The sequence below is a fragment of the Ursus arctos genome, unplaced genomic scaffold (assembly GCF_023065955.2).
Source record: "Ursus arctos isolate Adak ecotype North America unplaced genomic scaffold, UrsArc2.0 scaffold_10, whole genome shotgun sequence".
In the NCBI taxonomy this organism is placed as follows: Eukaryota; Metazoa; Chordata; class Mammalia; order Carnivora; family Ursidae; genus Ursus; species Ursus arctos.
In genome coordinates this window covers 31,966,629-31,991,997 of record NW_026622764.1, presented here as the reverse complement: position 1 = coordinate 31,991,997, position 25,369 = coordinate 31,966,629, and the positions used below count along the sequence as shown (strand labels likewise).

Here is a 25,369-nt window from a genome sequence, read left to right as displayed (position 1 = left end):
ATTTTTATGGCACCTGTACACTTCCCAATTTGAATTATACTTAAGCATATATTCATTTTCTATACCTTATGATTCTGTGTACTCCTTGAGAGGAGAGCCATTTCAATTATACTCTCATACACAGTAAAGTATAATATGGTAATAAATGCAGGTCTCTGGTTTGAAATGGTCACAGTGGTTCTCAGTCGGCAAAAGATTCCGCAATATAATGATGAAAGCACCTAGATCACATTTTATTTTAAAAATCACATTCTGGCTTATATTCTAATATTAACATTGTGGGAGGGGGGAGTCACAATCATTAAATTTCTATTACTCGGGGAAGATTTAGATACTTTTATTTTGGGTCTGAATAGGCCAGTGAATGACATAGGAATAGAAATGTTCATAATTTTTTTTCACTTTTTAGCTAAATTACATTTAACAGGCTTTTCTTTCCTTTTAGGAAAGTATTTTAAATAGTTCAACATACCTATCATCTCTATAATATGTGTTACTGCTTGGAAACTTCAGTGATGGAATTCAGTCATTTAAAATATGGCTTCAAAATTAATGTTTGTTGAGATAATCACTACAGCAACCAGGGTTTCATTTTTCTAAAGAATCATGACTAAAACTATTTTTCTTGTTTGTAAAAAGAAAATGAACACAGATTTACAATTGTCTTGTGTTCACTGGAAGTATGTCTTACAGCACAAAAGGCTTTTGTGATTAAAGAGTTCATAAAATTTTCCATTAATAAGTGGGCTTTTATACTATGTCTGGTACCTTATACAGCTCTCCAGGGTCAGCTAAGAGCCTTGAACTCTAGGAACCCTCTGAAATATCACTACACCACTATTTCCTGTTCCTTTCCATTTTGTCAATTCATTACAACTTCTCAAAATCCAAGCTAACCAGCCCCAACTGATTTATTCAAAAGTGAATCCACTTTAAGCAGAGATGGTTTTAAATAGTTAATAATAATAAAGTGATTTTGTGGTGAGTGCATTCAGTAAATAATGAAATCACCAAACTCATTTTCATGTGTAATGCAGAGAGATGATTTTAGGCATCAATCCATGGTCTTTTAATTCACTTTTCTTATTTCACTTGGTCTTTTTGCACTATCTGTGTTTTCTGGTTCGTAGACTGGATAAAATGGAATCTTTCAAGACACAGGTTGACATCTGCTATAATAATTTTAAGGACCACTGAGTCATGGTCCATGTCGTAGGTGCTGTGGCACGCGGAAAACAAAAAAAGTTGTCAGCGAAACTACTGTGGCCCATTTAGAATAAATGTTGCTGTTGCCCTCCTCCCTCTTCAAATAATTTGCTCTCTGTGCCTCATTTTAGAATATCCTTAAACCAGCTAAATTAAAAGTAAGTCCTATTATGTAATAGTGATTTCATCTGTCCTCTTAGAGCCATACAGTAGACCCTTGGAATTCTTGAAGATATGCTCTAAGACCATAAAAAAATCCTCACATTTGTGAATTATTTACACATGCCATTGAATCTCTTTATAGCTTTCAAGGCTGCTCATTATCTCTTTTCACGGCCACTTCCAGCCTCTTCTTAAGAATTTCTCTTTCTTGGCTGCAGGAACATGCACCCTTGTCCTCACACCCTGTAACACATTTCCATCTGGAGTTCTAGATTTCTTGTGCACACCCTCACATCACATTAAAAAAAGTCTATGAAAGTTCTCTTTCTCATTTGATGGGTAATTGACACACACCCACACACACGCCCTATCCCACAAACAACTCCCAAGCCTGACTGTGTGGGCCACAAGCAGAGGGCACGAAGCAGCACAGAGATAAATCCTGTAGTTGGGAAGCTCAGAATTTCACGATCACATGACTCTAACTTGTAATTCAGCAAAACACCTGTAGTACACACCAGACTTCTGGGGGACACTTGAGAAACACAGAAATCTTAGATGTTACACCTGTGAATGCCAGTGTCTACTGTGTTAAAATCATGGAAGGTAAGTTTTCTTTATGAGGGCAAAAGTAGGTGCTGACTCTTCTCTTTCCAACGTGTTGCTTTGCGTTATCCTATCCTGGGGTAAATAAGTAATCAAAAATGACCTGTATATATATCTTTGGGCCAAAAAGCAAGTATTGCTACATTTTTTTCTCTGTTTCAATCCAGGTGGAAGGATGTGCCAGTTCATGTCCTAATTTTATGCAAACTCCAAAGAGAGAAATTTGCTTTGTAAAATTGGCTTAAAAGTGTTTTCCATACCAAATCTATGTTTGGTATGCTTTTGTAAGAAATGATAATTCTATTCGTTTCCCTCAATCCCTGAGAAGCATGCGTTCTGTTTCCTGGCTTGTTTTTAGAGACGTTATTTTGACACTTTGCTAACCACCTCCCTCCCCTTGAGAGGATAAATTACCTAGTCTCTGAGAATACTGATGAGATCCCTACACCTGGCACTGGCATCATACTTCCTTTGGCTTCAGGTACATCTGTCACATTAGGACTCCTTTGCTCAGACCCTTTCCTGAGCTCAGAGATGCAAGCCCCAGACATAGGTTGGGAAGGAGCGCTTACAGGCAGGTGGTACAGTCTCCAGAAATGACTCTGGAAGAAGACGGCCAAAGCTGTAATTCTGCCTAGAGACAGGCCAGGTGGCATGAGTATTTTGAGAACACCATATAATATATGCTGTATTGAGAGAGGGCAGAGGAAGCACACGCTAGTCTTTTTTGCTTTCTTAACTTTGAACTGGGTTTACAACTAACTTCTCTATGAAAGCCCATCTAGGTTCTGTGAGAAGAGCCAGTTTCTGAAGATAAGGGCTATCATGGAGAGTGAGGTCTTGGGTTTTCCTAAGGCAAATGTCTGGTGGATTGGATGATGCTTGAGGTCAGTCTATTTAGGTGTTAAACACAAAGTTTGATACTGTTTTCTTTGAACACGGTAATAAAGAAAAATAGATTTTTTTTACATTGGTAAAAACCAGTAACATTTACGTTTGGAATACTTCTAAAATTTATAATGCTTTAATAATATGCATTCTGAACATCATTTATGCTGATTTCCTTAACCAAAGCTGCCAAGTCACCTCCTCAGCACCAAGCATGAGCTGTCCCTGAGGCCGAGCGGGGATCCGAGAGGCCAGGGTGGTTCATTATAATCCATGCGAGTTCACATGCTAATGAGAAAGATCTTCCTTGGTGTCTACCACATTTATATTATCAATTAAATAAGATGTCAGGGGCCAAATTAATGCTTCAGCATTTATAGTCCCTTTTCTCTTTCAACCACCCCAAATCCTGAAAATGTTTTCTTTCCATTGCCTCTCCCACCCAACAAGGATTGATGTGAAAGATAAAATTTGAAGAGCCATTCAACACACGATCTGGTATTTTCTTTCTCAGAAACTTGCTTATAAATTGAGATAAATTATTTATAGCTTTTCTTTCATGTCACCTTTATTTGAAAAAAATTCCCCCACGTATATGGAATTTCATACCTATTTATTCTCCCAAAAGATTAAAAAAAAAAATTTGCAGTATTTCTTTCAGGTCATTAAAAAAAGTAAAATATTATAGAAAAAGCTGGTTTTTTGTTTTATTTTACTATTTTGTTTCCTTCTTCCATAGTATCCGGGTGTATGTAAGTTTTTATGCTTTCACTACATATGTATCAATGCACAATGAATACAGTTTTGCTCTTTTAAAAACCATATATAAGAAGATCATATCCTACAATTTATTTTCATTTAACATTAGAGATTTCTTTACATTCTTTCATTTAAAATTTTTCTAAAGTCTAAAGTCATTCTGTGTATCTATTCTCTTCTCAAACACAAGTAGACTTAGCATGTGATAACCACCCAAGGAATATTCCCACCTTCCCCATGTTTTTTCATTATAGTTCAGAATTTTGATTCATGTTTCACCACCAAGAGTTAATTAAAGTTTACTTCCTTTTGCAGATATTTACCTACGCTTTTTTAAAAGATTTATTTATTTGAGAGAGAGAGAGATCGTATGCACATGTGCACAAGCAAGCACGAGTGGGGGGAGGGGCAGATGGAGAGGGAGAGAGAATCCTCAAGCAGACTCCCCACTGAGCGTGGAGCCTGATGCAGGGCAGGATCCCAGGATCCTGAGGTCACGACCTGAGCCGAAATCAAGATCAGCTGTTCAACCACCTGAGCCACCCAGGTGCCCCTACTTTTAAAACCAGTTCTAAGCTCACCTTTCCATTTGTTTTGTTTGTTTGGCTGGTTGGTTATTTTCAAAAGCATATTCTTTGGCTCTTTCAGATTTGTATGGGTGGTAAGCTCTTAGCCAATATACACCTGAAATAAATTTTATTTTCCTGTTGATTGAATTTAGCTGAGAACAGAATTCTAGTATCCCTCACTCAGTCTTCTAAAAAGACTACTGCATTGCTTTCTGGCTTTTCTTATTGTTGACTGTCTTTGTTTCTCTTTAATTCTTTTGTAGACAGCTGTTGAGATTTTCTTTATGACTCATGCCTGAAAATTACACTGCCATGTGTCTCGATGTGGATTTATTTTTACTGATTCATCTATATTCTAAGATTCACAGCTTCCTGAATTTTCCAAAGTTCCCAGACATTTCTCTGCATATTGCTTCTCTGAATAACACATTCTATCTACTCCTAGTTTATAGATGTCCTTTCAGATAAAATTTGGAACACGTCAATTCACGTCTTGCATCTTCCATGTTTTTGTCAATGTTTCCTCTTTATGTTGTTTTCTGGGTAAATTCTCAGTACTGTCTTTCAATTCATACATTCTTCTACTAGACTTTCTCAACATGTGGCAGTTGCCAAAACAAGAACTTGGGAGTTATCTGGTATTAATTGTTCCTTTGTCCTCGACATCCATTGGTCAACAAGTTCTGTCCATCAGATTTCCATTCCTACTGCCTCTGCAAGGCCTTTAGGAATTCTTGCCTGCCTGCCTATGATAACCCACCACCTTACAAGCTGTCTCTGTCTCCCTGTAGCATTCACTTAATATAGACTTGGCACATAAGAACTCCACCAGAATGCACTGTGTTCTTTCATATTTCTAGGATTTTGCACCTTTTCAAAATAATTGCCTTTCCTTCCTCATATCTATGTGGATAATGCAAGTAAACACTTTCCTGTGATAAATATCCTTTTCCTGAATCATCACCACCCCCTCCCAACTACCAGGCTTTGTGGTCTTTCCTTTGTGACCTACCTCTGTGGGTCTACACTTGTCTGTGTGATAGAACGCTTCTCATAAAAGTTGCTTTGCCTCCTCCATTCACTCAACTATGAGCTTCTGCATAGCATCTGAGCACTGTACAGATGACAGCCAAATCATAAATGTGCACTGAATCAAATGGATAAGTAAATAAAAAGGAAAACACTGGATGATTCCTGGATAAGGCTAAAAAAAATGAGGCTTAAAGTTTTTTTTTTTTTTTAATTTCAAATGTTTTTATTACTGTTCAGTAACAGTACTGACAGATCAAAGTTTTTTTTGGCTTTGATAAAAGAAAAAGAAAGCAAGAAAGAGAACAAATGGGTGCTATAATCATCCCATTTGTTTAAATATTAAATATGAAAACTTTTTCTCCATTTAAATGGTATAACATAGGGAATAAGTTTATAGTAAGTCAACTAATTTCGTTTAGTTTATAAAGTATGACAGTTCTAGGTGGTATCATTTTTTAAATGTGAATATATATGTGAATAGTATTTATATATCCATGCATAAATAAGGTACAACACCAAGCTCTTCTTTGAGTATCCTCTAACATGCCCAGACATGAGGCGGCCACTGCACCTTGTACCTTACAAAAATGCAAGATCTCTCTAAACGAGCCATCGCTGGCTAAACAGTTCTAATATGGCTGATGTTCCTTACATCTCCTCTGGACTCAGATATGGTCTGAGCAATCCTAACAAGTAGAATATGAGTCTGTGATGGTGTTTGCTGTCAGTAGGATAATTCTACTCTCGATGTTTATCATAATTAGAAATACAGAGCTCAACACTGAAAAATAGCTATAAATCATTCAGTGGCTTATTTAGACTTGTAAACTGAAAGAGCTGTAATCTTCCATTTATATCAGATATGCAAAACTATACAGTTAAAACTGGTTTAAGTTATAGTTGCAAGGGGGTTTATTTTTCAGTATAAGGGGCTTGTGATGATGATTACTATAAAAAATGATCACAAGTGGCCAAGGAAGGAAAGAAACGGGCCTGTTAGTAGTTATTTTACTTGCAAGGTGGATAATGAGATAATAAAGCATGTAATTGGAGGTTATACTACCTTGATCACTGTAGATTATACCAATGGGTACAACAATGCCATTAAGCAAGCAGTGCCTCACCAGCTAGTGCTCATTTGTACGATGATAAATGGATTCTATTCCATTATAACCATGACTTTGAGAATATGTTGGAAAATATCTGCTATCCCATATCATGATGCCAATCAATTCTGGACAACATATAAGGTATTTTACTCTTTGATAAACCTAAGAAAATGAGAACTACAAAAACACAGAGAAGATACTATTTGGGACTCTGAAGAGAAACGAAAACTGGAAAATGTCAGATCTTACTAGGAAGCTATTCTCTGTAACCAAACACACATTTTATGGAATTTATTTTCCAATTTTAAAGAAGGCATTTTGGAACATCTGCTATATAAGCTAGGATAATTCTAAAACTGTAATGTTATAATGATTATTAGCTATTGGCTAGTGCTCGGAATTTTATTGAACTCATTAATCTAAGAAAAATAAATATAATTATAACAGTGATAATAAATGCAGGCTGTATTTTTATTTTGTGGTTTCCACTTGTGTTTTTCAGAAAATAACCACTATCCAACCAAGGCAAGATAGAACAGGCATGTCTGTGTTGTACATGTCTGTCGAACTAATTCTCGGCTCAAGAGAGCTCCAGGCAGAGACCAGATATGTCTAAAAATGACATAGATGTCGATCCCTGAAACTCAGTGAACCACACTGTGACAAAATTTCCCTACACCTAGAAATGTTAACCTACAGCTCGAGGCTGTTTTTCATGCTGCAAGATGCTGGGGAAATGGAAATACATAATACAGTACCATGAAGCCGATATTCAGCAACATGGAACTACTTCATGCAATTTACAGACAGACAGACAGATACAGATATATAAATTTCATATATAACACATTTTAAACCTTGACAAAAAATAAAATGATTTAAAAATACAATATATCTAATTCGAAGAAATCTGGAATTGGATTAATAATGACAGATTTTCTACATAACTAAGGCACACCTCTTTAAGCATCAAGTCCAGGTACGGCAAATGGCTTTAGAGTATTAAGAAATTTTGATTTTACTGAAGACTCTATCACTAAGAAGCTGTGCCCTTATAAGGAGTAGAGGAAGGAACGTGAGTCTCAGTTTCCTTCTCTGTAGAAGAAGGCCATAAAATACGCACACGTCGGTTATTGTTAAGACTTAAAGATGATGTATGTAAAGCCCAAAGAACATATAGGCATTCGATAAAGGTTAATTATTTAAATGATTTTTAATAAATATCTGTATAAGATTTACTACACACTTTCTTTGTTGCCTACTTCAAATAGACTGACCATAATTTAACCTTTCCTTCATTGCTAATGGTCATTATTTCAAAAGCAATTATTGTGCTGTAATAAAGTATTATCTCCAAGGACTAAAGAGCTGGGTAAGCCTATTTACTCTAATCCCAAAAGACCTTGCTGTGATTTTTCGAGTTCTTATTTTAGTAATAATTTTGACACCTGCTTCGTTAGCTGCCCCCTTTTGCTCTTAGCCTACCTACGAAAGGGAGTTTCCTAATTTGGGCAGCGGGATGGCGTATAGAGGGTATCGAGCATTTGTAGACTGGCAATGCAAAGTCAGGAGACCTGTTTTCTTATATTAAGGAAAACTACAGAAAGTGAAATGCTACACAATTTTTGTGGCTACTCGGAAAACATAAAAAACATCTAATGAGACAACACTTCAGGGGACCCAAGTGATAAAAATAAAAATAGAGAAATATTCCTCTTGGCTATTTTTCCTTTGCAGATCTTATTCACTAGTTTCTCTCTATGCACGCCTGGAAAATCATATTCACAAAGAATGTAAGAAGTATATCTAAACTAAGAGTTAAAAGGCTTTCTTTTTCAGAGAAAGGATCTCAGATCCTCTCCGGTAAGTAATTCACAGTATATATCATGCAAGAGTATGTGTTTTATACTCCATGCAGGTCTGTGTGTGTGAGTGCATTACAGCCTACAATTCAGTGAAACCACACTATTCTTCATTCTTTATGGACCCTCCATCCTCGGCCCTCATTGTTCACTCTTTTCCTGGTCTGGAATACTTCTTTCTACCCTGAGTAGCAAAATCTTATGCTTCTTTAACTTTCGACCTCAAATGCCACCTACACTACCTTCATTATAACGTATGACTTCCTCTAGGGTCTAATTCATGTTCTCTGGGGATTTACAACCTAGGTCTCTAGAAGGGTTCCTCTGTTTTAAAGGGCTCTGTGTTTATAGAGGACTGATTTAAAACATCCACTCCTGACAAAGGCCACACCAGAGATGATTGGGGAGCCCTTGGATTTAGCGTGGAGAGACAAAAATGCAATCACAAAATTGACAATTCCTTCTAAACACGGAGGATTTGAAACAATTCAGACAGAGCTGTTTCAGATTTGTGCTTGGGTTTGCTTAATATACCTTTAATATTAGAGATCTGTGGAAGGAAGCCAAATCTTTGTTTTATGGTTGCAACAAATAGGCCCACCACAGGAAAGATGTCATTTATTCTTTCTCACAAAGAAATATTCACTGCATAGTGCAAATAAAAGTAGCATTTTCCTTCTACTTAAGGTTTGTTAGATGAAATTTATGTTTTTAAAATGCACTGCAAACACCAAAATCTGATTGTACCATTATCAGCTTTTAAATCAAAACAGCTTGCTATCTGGTAAGGACAGGAGAACTGGTCGATTTATTTCATAAAACTTTATGTACAAAGAGACAGTGTCTATGAACTTAATGGAGAGAATATAGAGTCTGGAGGGGTAATTTTTATTACAATTTATAGTGGGATTATCCATACTCCACAGTTTTCAGATTTTATTGAGATTTTATGGTACTATGATGCTGACGCAGTTAACTGCAGTGGGTAGGAAGTATAATTGTTTCATCCTGACTAGGAAATGAAATTGGTGTTACTGTTATATAAGAAACCTATAGCAGACTCTATTAATTGCCTGAATCCAATCAAAGCCATTATTTATTCTAGTTTCACAGGTAAAATATTTTACCTGAGGGTAAAAGAATAAATAAGGACTATAATTTTCACACGGCAATATCTTTTCATTAAGATCGTTTCGAAGTCATAAGAACACTTTTCACCCACAGGGGTTCAACTCCAGAAACGATTAAAATCTAAATCATAGCAAGCATCTATAATGTACCACCAAGTATCATTCTTTAATATTAAGTACCATGAAATAAGACAACCTCAGAAACAACGTACGCAAGAACACCAGGGAATTACAGATGGCCCAATGACATAAAATAGGAACATCTTTAGGAATGGTTTTCATTTATTCTGCAAACACTTAGTGTTTCTTGTGTATCAGACGCTGGATAAGGCAATAAAGCACTGAATTATATAGATATCATAATATAATTATATATTATATATTACATGTTGAACCAAATATATTGAGCCTATATATATATATATAAACACACATACATAAAATTTCATATATATGGAATAAATTGCCTTATAATTTAATATGTCCCTTTCTAGGGGAAAAAAAAGACTTTTTTTTTTTTTTTTGCCAGGTGTTTTGCCAGAGAAAGAAAAGGTCTTCCATGAAAAGGAAAGTGTACGGGGAAAGGTAGAACAGTCATCACGAAAAGCCGTGGAAACTGTAGCTGGGACTTGAGACGTATCTGGTAGAACGGCAACAGAGTGGCGTGAAAGGGTGGCAGGAGCCAGACTGAGGATAGGGGGAGCCTTGCCGGTTATCGTTTTATGTTGTTTCATCTCCTTTACCATGTAAGAGAAAGATCACCTTTTATGGTTAGGGTTTAGGTCTATAGACCAACACTGCCACAGCACTCCTAAGCATCGCACATGAAACCTTGTACCTAGACCAGACTACATTAATTTATTAATTTGTTCATATCTTCAACCAATAAATATTTATTGAGCATTAACTAGTATCAGGCACGATGCAGTGTGTTGGAAAAAGAGTAGCTACTGAAGCTTACATGGATTTTGGGAGACCCCAATTTATTTTAATCTAGAAGTGAAGATTTATAACACTGTATACCACATATAAACATACGTTTATATAAACATATATAACAATATAAACAACTGCAGTTTTTGTCAACAGAACAGCTTACTCTCCCACTAAGTCTTTCTTTCCCCCAGGAAACTGAGAAACCCATAGATCATGAGATTATCTTTCTACTTCTACCCTGTTTCTACTGAACCTCTTTTTCCTAAGCCCCTAGCTAACTAAGGAGGTAGTTCCTCTGATGAATTCTCCAAGTTATTCCAGTTTCACCAAATTCTCCTATTTTCTGTCTTCCTGAGTTCTTGCTGTGTGGAAAATGACTCTCCATCTATCTTTTATTTTTTTTTCTCTATGACATTCAGCAAAACTTGTTAGCACACAAGTTGGCATATGTGTTTCCATTTATCCAACAAACATAAACCATAGTTAAAAAAAAAAAAAACTAAGCACAGATACATAGAAAGTCGTGTTTAATTTCTACTAAACAGAAGTCACATACAAATACACAAGAGGGAAAGTGGGACAAGTGAGTAGGAGCTCCTTTTTTTTTTTTCTGGTCCAAGTTAAATATAGTCTTTTCTAAAAAAAAAAATATTCCACACACTAGGGCTCTAAAAATGAAGCAGGTAAGTTATAATTGAAAATTAGGTTCAAGTTTTACTTAAAAAGGGCATATTCACTGTACTCCCTCACAACCCTAAACTAGCTGGGAAAATCTGGGAGCCATCAGAGTAACTAGACTACGGACTCTTGCATTGCTTTAAAATTCTACCACTAGATGGCAGTACAAAGACCGTCATTTACAACACAAGTGGCTTAAGTTCCATAATACTACATTAGTCCTAGGATAAGTGATTCGGTGAGCTATGAAAGAGAAAAGGGAGTTGAGTGTCAAAAGTAGGTAGAATGGTGAGGGGTGGTGGGAGATAGAGAAGGACAACCAGAAGAAGGGAGAAAATAAGCAAATGGAAGGAAGGCGAAGAGTGAGAAGGCAGAGAAAAGAGGTGGCACCAAGGTGGATAGTTTGAGAGGGAGGTGCAGGAAGGAGAAGGGGAAGAGGGATGGGGCTGAGGCAAAGGTGAGAACTCCAATGTAGTCTTTTTCAAGTTTCCTGGACAGGAACCACAGCAAGAAATGCATATTTCAACATGACTCGGTACACACACACACACACACACTCTCTCTCTCTCTCATAGTACCACATTTGCATGTATGTAAATAAATAGGTTACTGAACAAAAGTTTCATGATATAATACTTATTTGGGTGACATACTCCAAAAAAGTCTCCATTTTATTTAATTTCTTTGAAATTGCCCATTATGAGCTACCAAAATAATTTCAAGATTCGATAGGAAAAAATCCCACAGTATGAGCAATATTGCTTCATTGTGTTGTACACTAAAGCTAGCTTTTAAGAGGATTTTTATTTTAAAAATCCTCCATAGCTGGGAGCAGGGAATATTCTTGGCCATATGATCAGTTCAATAACATTTGTTGAATAAATGAATTAATAGAAGAAAAAAGATGGTGGAGCCACCCGGTCCTGAAAACCACATACAACTGGCCAATGATCAGGGTAGCATTTCCTCCATAAAAAGTGGCTGGGAAAAAAATCCAGTGTGTGATTGTTACTCTGTAAATTGGTAGCTTTTCTTTTATTTATTAGACAATGATCAACTTGTTCTTTTCTAAAGAACACAAAGTAGAATACCAGTTAATCAAATTCTCCATTAACAATGGAAAACAGGCAAAGAGAAAGAGCTGAGAAAATAGTTCTATAGTCTGGAAAAGAAAAAGAATTTAGGGAATAAGAACAAATAGGGAACAAAAAGCACAGCCAGACGGTTGTGAGTAATTAAGAGGCTAATTTAAAATGGTGCTAGCAATGATTCTAGGACCGAGTTTCCCTCTGGGATCTTGTAGTCTTCCTTCTTTCATTTGTTCCTATAGGTCTTTCCAGTCATTGGATAAAATGGTCATTTGATATGCAGATATATTTAGCTACACAGATGGACAGATTTCCAAAGGTCTCTTGCAGTAAGTATATACATCCAAATATTATCAAAATAATTCTATAAATACCCACAATCTAATAGATAAAGAATTTCCTTGTAGCATAATAGCACCTGCACTATGTAAAATTAGCAGCTTTATACGTAAGCAAGAACTATATTTTTATATTTATTATATATGATAACTTTATATTTTCTGGGAAAGAAAAAAATTTGTCTTTAAAAAATGAAACCACAAAAGAAATGAAAGATATTATATTTCAAAAATCCAATATGTAATGTTCAACGTATTAAATATCACCTGAGAAACTTCTCAGGTGTGGTGAAAAATGAATGTAGCAACTACATCAGAGTATTTATTAGGAAAATATCACATTTAAGCATATATTGATTTAAACATAAATTCAATCTTTTTATTATAGGGGGAACTTATCCAACAGGTTAAAATGGTGTGGTGGCTGACAATTTACAACAGAATGAATACAGAGACCATTTTGTTCAACTCCTGCTTTAACTACTGTTTCTAATAGATTTTTCTCACCTAGATCTTCACCTCCTTAAGTAATATCTACCTCTGAGTGAAGTATCATCTCTCTCTAAATGTGGATTCCATCTTCTGTCCTTATGTTCTCCTTTTTCTCTTCTTTTGTGCTTTGTACTTTAATATTTAACTGTGTGAGCGGGGAAAAGCCAATTAAACTCACTCTTTGATGTTTTACAGATTACAAGGAGCATACCTAGAATTTTCTCTTTTCTGCTAATTCTCTTAGCATGATACAGACAACTTCTGTCTCCTCTCTGAGACAGTTATTATCATCAAATCTTAGACCTAAACCAGTCTATGCCAGATGAAGCAGAGAAATTAACAGATTGAAGGTATTTCAGAGGAACAAGAACCCAAGAAGCCAGTTTTCTGGAGGAAGCTATTCAACCTCTTGTGCATGAGCGGAAGTGAAAAAACCCCGATAAATTTCTACTCACGTTGCAAATCAGGTAAACACGAACAACAAATGACCCATGCATCTCCATAAAATATTCTGAACTCCTATTTAAAACTTAATTTTTCATTAATATTAGCTGACTGGCTTTCTCACTCTTGAATGAGTTCCTGCCTTTGCTTTAGGATGATAGCACTGAAACACTCACGTCCTATCAAGTCAAGATTTAAGAAGAGCAAACCAAAAGTCAGCAACACTCCAGTCCCACTTCCCAAAAGGCAGCATTAAAAAAAAAAAAAAAAATTAATGAGAGAACGTAAGTAACTAAACGGTTTGTCAACAAAAACCAAATGGAGGCCTAAAACATCAACTAAATCTGGCCGTTCTCATAACAAAGCATGTCGAAGAATAAATGCACCAAAGGAAGCTGCCGTAGTTCAGTCACTCAAGAAGCAGAGACAACCCTACACACAAGCATAGGTCAGCTGCCTGGGACGATTCTGGTCACATGGACAGATGACATCAGGAGTCCACTGAACGGTGAGCTAAAAGAGGACAGGCACGTGGAAGGTAGGCGGAGGAAGTGAGTTCGCGAAAGGACCATCACCTGGAATAGGGCATCCGTAACACCAACAAGTGAGAGAGTTAACAGCAGAAGACAATGGATGAAGCAGAGATCCGGGATGGGGAGTTTCATGCGAGAAAACTACAGCCACAGTCAACGGTCAGGAGGAGCCAAAGCTAGAGTCCTTCTCTCCACCCAGCTCGGCAGCAATCACTGCAGTGACCATATTTCCTCTCACAAATAGAAATGGCACAGGACTAAAAATACACTTGTGGCTTCTTCCTGTTGGCTGCTGAGAAAAGCAACAGACTGGAGGGAAGAAAATGGGGTGTGAGTATTTCAAATTTGCCCACGACCACATCCCTTTGAAACTCCTGAATGAGTGCTATGAAAATAAGGTATATTTTTGGAGGATTCTTCACTTCATCTAAATATAATAAAAAAAACCACAACACTCTTAAAAAAGATGACCAAAGGAATTACAGGCCCAAATGGGGCTGGTTTCTTAACAGTGGTATCAACATGCTCTAGTCAGAAATCTTGGGGGAAAAAGCACTTTCTACTCAAGGATCTGAGAGCATCATTGTTTTAAGTCTGGAATATTGCACTCATAACCCATAAGAAGTTGTTTTTCAAGTATCGACACCTTTACAATAAAGAGTCATAATGCAATAGATATGTTTTATACAATTCTGGTAGACCAGGCTGCTGGGATTGCATTTTCATGGAAGAAAATATGGCTGTATAGGAAACTGGAGCTGAACTCTGGCTTCTAGGCAACCTATTTTATGATGGTCACATGGACAGAAGAATGGGACAGTGGTCAAGGAAATCTGCCCCCCTTGCTGCCGCAGGCTTTTTCAGTTCTCATTATTCCAAAGCCACTGATCAATCACTTCCTTGCTTGAGCCTTATTCCTGGGCATCAGGGTGCTATTATCTGTTCCTTCAGCTACCTGGAGAAAGGACCAGCTCAGGTATGAGAGGGAGGAGATAAGTTCATTTTTTTTTCCCTAGCTCATCAGCTGGATTTTCACAGACTGGTTATGGCGCTGTTCTTTAAGTATTTTGAATTTCTAAAATGTAACATTCATTAATATTCAGATACAAAAAATAGTTTTAAATGACAAATGCAAAGTATCTTGGGGTTATTTTGAATTATTCTATACCTTCCACTAGGTGATGAACGAGAAATGTTTGATCGTACATTAATTCTGGTATCATTTTTATAACTCTTGATGGACCCGAATTTTATTGAACTTTCATTTGTTTGCTTTTCATTACCAACCCGAGATGATTATCTGCTGTTTTTGTATTTTAGTTCACTTTACATCATGTATCTTTTTTTTTCCTAAAAACTCTTGTCAATCTAGTAAGTTGACTTCTGAATTCAGATAAATTACTGCAGATGTATATATATATATATATATGTGTGTGTGTGTATATATATATATATATATATATATATATATGTGTGTGTATATATATATATATATACACACCACAGTATAATATAAGCAACTAACATGCAATTAAAGACATTGCTTCTACAGTTCTTCCCTCTCTAGAATTACCCATTTTCAACTCTCAATTGGATTATTCTTGATATCATACAAATGGCTATAATATCTCCCTCTTTTTAAATCCTTCCCTTGAGAGCCTAAAAGTCTCTCCAGCTATCAATCCATTTCTCTACCACAATTCTTTCCTGCAGAGTTATTCCAAAGAGCTGTCCAGACTTTCAGTCTTCCCTTCCTCACCTCCCATCTGAAGGAGAACTCACTTCAGTCAGTCCTTTGTCCCCACCACTCCACTGACACACTGTCAGTGTCACCAGTGAACTACACCCTTGCCAGATACCCAATTCTCAGTCCTCATTAAGCAGTGATTCAGTGATTCTTGCAAAAGGAAGAATGTAAAAGGTAGTTATGTCACTCTCCTGCTCAAAGGTCCAGATCCAGTGGCTTCCCACCATATTTAGGAAAAAAAAAACAAGGCAATTAACCATGTTCTTTGAGGCCATACATTATCTGGACCTACTCACCCCTCTGGTCTCATATCCACTGCTCTCCCATTGCTCATTCCCCTCCTGTTCCACCAGCTGCCTTGTAATTCTTCGTCACACCAGCCATGCACCCTTCATGCCTCGGGGTCTTTGAACTTTCAGTTCTCTCTTTCTGTAAAGGTCTTCCCCAGATATTATTATCATAGCTTACATTTCGGGTAGGCCAGATTATACCTAAAACTGCACTCCTCTCTTTTGACTTCCCATCCCCTTATCATGGCTTATTTTTGGTCATAGCTCTTGCACCATCTGACATAAATTGTTTGCCTCTTTCACAAGAAAGTCAGGCCCATTACAGTAGGCACTTGCTCATCTTGGAACCTCAAGCCTCAGAATTTTACTTGGCATATAGTATGTCAGAAGGAAGGAAGGAAGGAAGGAAGGAAGGAAGGAAGGAAGGAAGGAAAGAAGGGAGGGAGGGAAGGGAAGGGAAGGGAAGGGAGGGGATATTCCAAAACTTGCCTTCATCCAGGCAGTAACAAACCAAGAACAACTTTGCTTGTGATTTGTTATGACCCTTATGCTTTTCTGCTACTAAGTATCTGTAAAAACTAACGAAAATCTCCTGGGAAATGTACCAAGAACTTCCCCCGGGCTGGACTGAAACTCCTTTATGAGGTCAAATAATCCCTTTAGGGTCTTGTTTATAAATAATGTGTCTCAGGTTACATAGTAACAAAACTCGGGCAAGATCAGTCCATTGGCTGTTCCCTCTACACAGAGAGCTCCCATTTCTCAGCACAACCACTTTGGGGGCTAACTGTTACTTCGTCCTTTTGGTATCAAGAGGGAAAATGTCTTCCCCGGGAGACCCTCTCTGATATCCTCCCTCTCGTAGCTCTAGCCTAAACTGTGTTTGTTTGCTATACATTCCAGAATATCATGCTGTTTTTCTTCAGATCACATAGTACATTCAAGGCCAAACTGAGATATGTCAGTGCACAGAGCTAGCTAACAACTTGCCATTCCTTTAGACCAATATTCTTTAAATACTTGGATGGGCTGAGTTTCTATCCTCATTGGAAAGTTTTCTCACATCCTTCTGTTGTTAGTCAAGCATACTCATATGGACATTTCACCCTACCACATCCCCCAACCCCTAACCACCCCCTCTGAGCATCACAGCGAAAACATTTCTAACCATATATAATACCGACTGTGAAAATACTTTTATCAAATACAACTTTCTCCATATGCAGTTATAATTAAACTCTCTCCCCTGGGCAAAGCCATGAGTAGTCTATGTTTTAATCCAACTTAAGCACAGAATGTCCACAATTATCAGTTAATCATATATATATATATATATATATATTTTTTTGGTCTAATGTTGATACTTCCCAGTAGACTATAAGCACCTGCGATAGAACAGCTTCTGTTTTGCTCAACACTGTGTCCTTGGACCAATAAAATACTTAGTACGTGACAGATGCTCAATAAATACTTGAATGGACAAATGATTCAATTCACGTGATACGTCATCTTAAAACATGGATGGGTACACAGGTCTTTGTGTAACATTATAGATAAGGTAAACAGTTTCTCTACCAGAGACCAGATGTGTTATAACAACTTTAAAAATAATTAGCCAGTACAATCATGTGCATTTATATGAGTTAGTCTTGTAATTTTATTATTAGCATTTTGAAAATCCAACTCCCCTATCATATTTTCTTTTGCTTACCATAGCAGATATACAAGTCCTACATGGAACGGAACTGGGGCTCCCTTTATCACTTAGCCATTTCATTGTTGGCCCAGTGCCCAGCTGCTTATGTGCAAAATAAAGGCTTGAAGAATTACTAAAATGCCCTTTCTTTTATTCATTCTGTGAGGTAGGCAAGACTCCTCCACTAGACACTTTTATCATCATCTAATTAATCAGTTAAACAATAAAAAAACCTTATAAAATGCTATAGCAATATTTGTATAATATGGTGATTATAAAAACATAATACAAACTAATAAAAATAGAAAACATGGGATGTTTCCAGATAATTTCTCATAGTAAACTCTCATCCCCTATAACTTGCAGTAACAACGCTGAGAAGCATTTCTATACTAACTTCTCGGAAGCAGTTTTTCATTTGTAAATTCAGTATGTTTTTTTCCTTCCAACTTTGTTTTTATATGACAGAGAAAAAATTTCTGAACATTACCACTTTGAGTATTTCGGGGAGGAGGTAAATAATAATAAATAATTGCAAACATTTTATTGATAGTTGATTAACCTAGACATTAAGCTTTTACTTAATCTCCTCAATAATCTTCAAGGATAGATGTTATCATCCCCATTTACTCTTTGAAGAACACTTCCCAGTCCAAAGCTGTAAGTGAGAGGACTAAGTCTAACTCAGATTCCTCATCCTGAATCTCATGCTCCTAATATCCATCTCACAGTCCAGGGGCTTTGTGATTATATCGAGTTTTATTCTCGGCATGAGAAAACTGCTGAGTAAAAAACACGGCATGAAACTAACAAATACACCTGAGAGCAAATTATAGCATGAGTCGTAACAAAGTTCTTCTACAGAGACACAATTTCCAGAAAATTAAATTTTGGCAATATACTTTCTATACTGAATCATCGAACTTTACATCAAAAATCAGGGATGTACTATATGGTGACTAACATAATATAATAAAAAAATATTATTATAAAAAATATATATATACTTTCTATAGCAATCACCTTAAATAAAAATAACCTCTCCCCAAAAGGATAATGTCAAATAAAAGATAACTCTTGTTTCCTTCATTAGATCAAAATTGTAAAAAAAAAAAAAAAAAAAAAAAAAGTGTCATGAACAATATTAAAATCTTCATCAATCATCTTCACAATTAAAGCAGTATTTCCCATAAGGGGTATGGTACAAGCACTGGATTCTACGGTATACACATACGCACATATATAAAGTAATGCAATATGCAAGGCTCCACTTTCGCTTTAATTCCTAATTCTTAAAAGATTTGTGAACACATCTTTAAATTATGAAAGAAAATAAATACCTAATGTGGTCTTCAGTTTCGTTATTATTCAAATTGGTTAGCTCCTTTTGATCAGAAGTGTTAGTAACATCAGAGGGGGTTCAACTAAAGTAAAATCCAAAAAAAAAAAACCAAACTGCTTTATAACTCTTTTTCTTCTACCCACTCACTAAGATGGTGGTGGGACTAGTTCATGGCCTTTGCCCAAAATAGCACAAAAGACAGAGGTCGCCGCATTAAGCACAGAATGTCTACATCTCAAGTCTGCAATCTAAAATCTCTTGGTGCTGTGAATCATGTGATATTTTCACTTGGTAACACTGAGAAGGTAAAATTCATTTTCTGTGCTATGAAGAAACTTGATGCAGATAAAACAATAACTTGCCAAAGATGGATGCAGTTTTGCAGAGTCTGTTTGCAAAAATTTCTCTAACTTCACAATCAACTGTTATTTCTATGCATTGAATCCTACCTTATAGAAGAACTATAAAAATCCACGTGTACTAGCATTTTATGAGAAGGCAGTGTTTATGTATTCATCAATCATATTTTAATGACGGGCCTCAGTAGTAATATGGTATCAAAGCAAAAAGTAATACAATATAAATCATCATTTCTTGGCCCTGAAGACAAAATACATGCATATGTGTTTAGTTTTAGAGGGAATGAGTCAATGATTATGGGTATTTTACATGTATATAGAAGTGTTGCTTCTTTTGTAGATTCATGATAAAGGAAGAACAAATCGACAGCATGATGTTATTTAATTCCTTCTAGTAAGAATTGAAAGAAAAAAAATAAGAGCTTAGAAGTAGGAAAGCAAGTTCACGATCAACTGCATAACGGCCATAAAGTTAGGTAACTAGGTATTATTAAATAGAGTTATGTAGCAAAGTATTTCCCTGCCTTCTAAATCCTAGAAGGGAATTTGAATATTGCATTTTGAAATATTCCATCATACTGAGTCATACTGTTATTTAAAATGCCAACAACTTAAACTAAGATAAGACCTCAAGCTACATGAGGCTTTCATAGTCAAACACCTAACTTTAGAATTATTTTGATGGCGACACAACTTACAAGCAGTTATGCTAAATACAGATTATCCTTTCCATCTGAGCATTTGAAGGTAAACCTTATTTTGCAAAATAAGACATTTGAATTCTAACATTAAATGACCCGATACGTAAAAATACAGACTAAAGAACACTGAAGCAAATACCAATGCCAACACACGGTTGCTTCGTACTGAACCGTGTTGATCAGCTGACGTCTGTGTTGTGCACAGAACCTCTTTGGATGCGGGGTACTTGCACCCGATTTAGGGGCGGCTCACTGAATAAAGGCACAGTTACCTCTAGTGCTGAAATAAATCAAGGCTTTGCTTGTGTCCCTTACCTTTGCCATGGCTTCTCCCATCCTCCAAAAGCGGCACTACGATAGTGTTGTTCACATTTCCAGGTGACCGCACAGCTGTGTAGACAACAGGCACCGACTGTACCACCACAGGGATGCGGTGAACATGACTCAGTTTGTTAGACTGTAAATTCATGGGACTTGAAGGCGGTACAGGATGGATAATGTGCAAAAACTGCTGGCCTCCCACACCAGATGCGGAGGCTACAAGGGGCCCTGGAGTTAATACTGTTGACGAAGATGATGCTGAAGATACCGATGTTATAACAGTTGGGGAGGAGGCTGGACGACTAGAAGACGATGAAGAGGTTGAAGTTGAAGAAGGTGAGGAGGCGGACGCTGTCATGGAAACCGGGGAGGATGAAACGGCTGTGGGGGATGTCCTGGCTTTGTTGATTGACAAGTCCACTGGCTCAGTTTGTGTTTGGAAGTGATCTACAGATAATGAGTCCTCCGGGGGCTCCCCTTTCACATTATTTAGCAACAGGGGAACAGCTTCCATATCGGGGTAGTTGTGGACGTTTGGAGACTGTGGGGAGAAAAAGGGGACACATATCGATCTTTGTTAATCACATATTTAATAGATGGCAAGATTTATGACTGGAGTGCTTATTAATTTTTCTCTTATTGCTACGAGACACTACTCATTCCCCAAATAGTTGAAGAACTGCTCTGTGACAGTCATCGTGATTAGAGTTGAGAGTACAAAGTACAAAACAGTGTAAGACAAGGCCTCTGCTATAAAGACATTTTCATCCTATTGGGAGAGACTCCACAGTTGTTAAAATCCAGTGAAACAGGTGCTCCGTGGAGGAGAAAAGAGGCCAAAGAACCCCAAAATGAACAGCAGTGTTACATAAAATCTCTAAAAGACAAGGGCAGTATGCAAAGCATGACCTACTTCAAACTGTATAAATACAACAGCTTATTTATTTAAAATAATAATTATTTTAATTAATGAAAAGCACTCCTGTTATTGGCTCGACCCATCCTGCATTTTTGAGTCTCATTTTCCTCAGTTATAGAGCGATGGGAATTTTGGTTAGATAAACATAAACACCCTTTCCGGCTCTACAGTTCTACAATTTCATGATTGTAACCCTTACTCAATACTATCATAATCTGGAGGCATAAAATTACCTGGCAACAATACTTGGAAAAATCACTACATTTCAACTCTCATATATGGTGCAAGAGCTCCCATACCATTCTCATGACCAGCCCTGAAAAGGCGCACAAATGCTAAGTTATTAAATACAAATGTTTTCTAACAATTGGGTTATGTTTTAACTCTTAGTGATAACATTTTCTCAAAATAACGTACATAACTACTACAACAAACATTTTAGGAAATAATAATTTTAGAAAAAAACTTACTCTGGAACTTATAAATTGTTTATGAATATTTTATTTAACTTAAGATAAAGATTAATGGACTTAACATTTTATTACTGGACATGAATATAATTTATCCTTATACTTATTCATTCATAAATTCAACAAGTATTCATTGAATGCCCACCTCCAAGGCCTAAAATGGCCTAACAATTCTATTAGCATGTGTCAGGCTAGCCTTATCAGAGAAAAGTAGACTGTGACAGATTATTTTGGTTGTATCTAATTTGGCCAGGCTAACACAGGCACGGATGTTCTATTATACGAAGACCAGAAACTTTTTTTCAGCTTCATTACAGTATCAGAACAACAATGTCTAAAATTATATTAAATTGGTTCATTTCATTCTTTGTTTAATAAAAGATCTTGGTTTGCTATTCCCCCTAAAATTTGAGCATACACTTAAAGGAACAAAACATGTTTCTTAAAACCTTTCTTTACAGAATATAAATTATAGCTCCATTCAAAACATACAATAGGCAGTAGTACAAGGGAATTCTATTCAACAAGATAATAAGTCAACAATGGTACCAGATCAACTAAAAAGGGAAATGGGTTGATATTTTATTGTGTTGTGTTTTTTTTTTTTTTTTTTGGTTTCTAAGCTAAGATGGTTACTTATCCACAAAAAAAGGAAGAGAATTAGAAAATATAAAAATAAACCAATCCAAAATATCTACTGCATGAAATTCTTAGTGCCAAGATTTCATTCTATGTGTTGAAACTGAGAAATAACTCTTTTAAATCTTTTCAGACATTAAGAAACAAAAAACCCTGCAAAACCATAAACTGAGCTACTCTAAAAAAAAAAAAACTATTAGCATTATCTACTCTTCTAACTAGAACAGTATTTCGAATGATGCCCAGCATTAACATTTAATTTCTTTTTAGAACAATCTAAAATATTTCTTATTAGTATGTTATACCCACACAGAAATTCCTTGTTAAGGCTGCTTTAATAAAATATCCCAAATGGTTTGTCATTAAAATTATAAAATATGTCATTAGGCACATGTTATGAAACACTGTTTGACTTCAAATATCGTCTTGATTAGTTTCTCTCTTCTTACTGTATTAGATACATCCAGAATTCTAATTTTGGAAGCAGCGATTATTCTATCTAGATGCAAGGTTTCTACATAGGTTTACAAAGCTAGGGCTGAGGTGTGAGTCATCACTGTAGGAACATTTCATAACGTAAGCAAAAAAACTAATGGATTATGACAATACAAGAGGTGGTTAAGTATGGAGATTATTTGTAGAGATGGCTTCTGAGACATTAAGTGTCACTGAGCTTTGCGAATGACTTCGACTTTTCTGGATTATGAACCGAAGCCCACCTTTTGTAGGTATCTACTTAATCCCTAAGAAAAAATATTTATTCCTTAAGCTGTTTCGTAACAAGAGTGTTCCTCTTTTAATTCTGTTGCATATACTAGGAAAGCTATGAAGGACCAAATATTAAGAGTCCCTAGGTATTTTCAAATATGCGAGAACTACTTAGCTTTTACATGAGCTTAAACCAAAATACAGAAAATGATCATAAACATTAGCAAGGATAAACCAAACCCTTGGACTACACACATCGTCCTTGGGATGTTGCACACATGATGCATGGATTTCTGAGGATCAACACTGCAAAGGTACATGTTGGTTCCTTCTTCGTACATAGCCGGTGAAATGCAGCCAGTATGTCCCCAAACCATGCCTCGTCAGTATAAAGAGAACAAAATCTTTATTGTACCATTCACCTGTTTACAACATTAACAAAATATTACATCCTCGCAGCCCATATGTATCTCTCCGACTGGGATGTGGCAGGTAAAGCCACTCCGTAGCTTCAGGCTGTACGTACGCACGTGGAACGCTAGCAATACTACTTAAATATGGTTTCAAACCATCTGTGGCATACTTTTGCTCCTACTTTTAGGAAAGAGAGAAGACCTGAAAGACTTGATTCTGAGGTCATCATTTGGAATTCATCTCCTTACTTTCAGAATGGTAAAAATTGAAATGCACTGGTTCTGAGGTAAGAATCCATAAATTCGTAGCAGCAGTGAGGTGATGGGAACATAGCGGGTAGCCAAGAGCGACAACGAGGGCTCGGAGACTGAGGAAAACATCAAATGTGAAGTACTTGGAGGAGCTAGAAATTAAATAAAAGGACTACAGACATACATGAGACATATTGTGGGTTCAGCTCCAGCCCGTGGCAATAAAATGAATGTTGCAACAGAGCATGTCAAGTGAACTTCTTGGCTTTCCAGTGCTTAGAAAAGTTATGTTTACACTATAACTGTAGTCTATCAAGTGGACAATACCATTTTGTCTAAAAAAATGTTCATACCTTAATTTAAAAACACTCTATTGCTAAAAAAAAAAATGCTAACCTTCATTTCTAATTCTAGTTCTCTTGCTATTTCCACCACATCTGCAGTTACTTCCTCCACTGAAGTCTTGAGCCCCTCAGAGTCATCCATGAGGGTCGGAATCGACTTCCTCCAAACTCCTATGAATGTTGGTATTTTGGCTTCTTCCCATGAATCACAAATGCTGTTAATGGCAACTAGAATGGTGAATCCTTTCCAGAAGGTTTTCGATTTATTTAGCCTGGATCCGTCAGAGGAATCGCAGGTGCAGCCTTGCAAAATGTACTTCTTAAATCATAAGACTTGAAAGTTGAAATGACTCCTTGATCGATGGGCTGCAGAATGGACGTTGTGTTAGCAGGGATAAAAACAACATTAACCTCTTCACACATCTCCATCAGAGCTCTGGGGTGACCCGGTGCACTGCCAATGAGCAGTCATATTGTGAAAGGAATCTTTTTTCTGACCAGTAGGTCTCAACAGTGGGCTTAAAAGATTCAGGAAATCATGCTGTGCACAGAGGTGCTGTCATCCCAGGCTTTGTTGTTGCATTTATGGAGCAAAGACAGAGTAGGTTTAGCAGCATTCTTAAGGGCTGTAGGATTTTTGGAATAGTCAATGAGCACAGTCTTCAAAGGAGAGTCACCAGCTACATTAGCTCCTAACTAGAAAGTCAGCCTGTCCTTTGAAGCCAGACACTGCCTTCTCCCCAGCTATGAACATCCCAGATGGCATCTTCTTCCAACAGAAAGCTGTTTTGTCTATGTTGAAAGTCTGTTGTTTAGTGTAGTCGCCTTCACGAATGTTCTTAACTAGATCTTCTGGAGAACCTGCTGCAGCTTCTCCGTCAGCGCTTGCTGCTTCCCCTCGCACTTCTATGTTCTGGAGATGGCTTCTTTCCTTACAGCTCAGGAACCAACCTAGTTTCAAATTTTCTTCTGTAGCCTCCTTACCTCTTTCAGTTTTCACAGAATTCAAGACTTAGGGCCTTTGTCTGGATTAAGCTTTGGCTTAAGGTAATGTTGTGGGTGGTCTGATCTTCTGTCAGGACCACTAAAAAATTCCTCCCTATCAGCAATAAGGCTGTTTCGCTTTCCTACCATTCGTGTGTTCACTGGCTAACACTTTTGGTTTCCTTCAAGAACTTTTCCTTTGCGTTCACAACTTGGCTAACTATTTGGTTGCAAGAAGCCTAGCTTTCAGCCTGTCTCGGCTTTTGACAAGCCTCCTTCACTAAGCTTACGCATTTCTAGCTTTGGATTGATGGTGAGAGACATATGCCTCTTCCTCTCACCTGAACACGCA

At 36.9% G+C, this 25,369-nt stretch overlaps 1 protein-coding gene across 22 annotated transcripts in view; it reads right to left on the bottom strand.

Annotated features, from left to right (window-relative positions):
• Nucleotides 1-25,369, bottom strand: part of KLF12 (KLF transcription factor 12) — a 413,801-nt gene that overhangs the window by 117,773 nt on the left and 270,659 nt on the right. For all 22 annotated transcript variants that reach the window (XM_026493403.4, XM_057308105.1, XM_048215555.2 and 19 more), the window contains one exon: nt 20,283-20,829. In XM_026493403.4, coding sequence (XP_026349188.1) covers nt 20,283-20,829 — 547 coding nt within the window. The remainder of the gene's footprint in view (nt 1-20,282; nt 20,830-25,369) is intronic.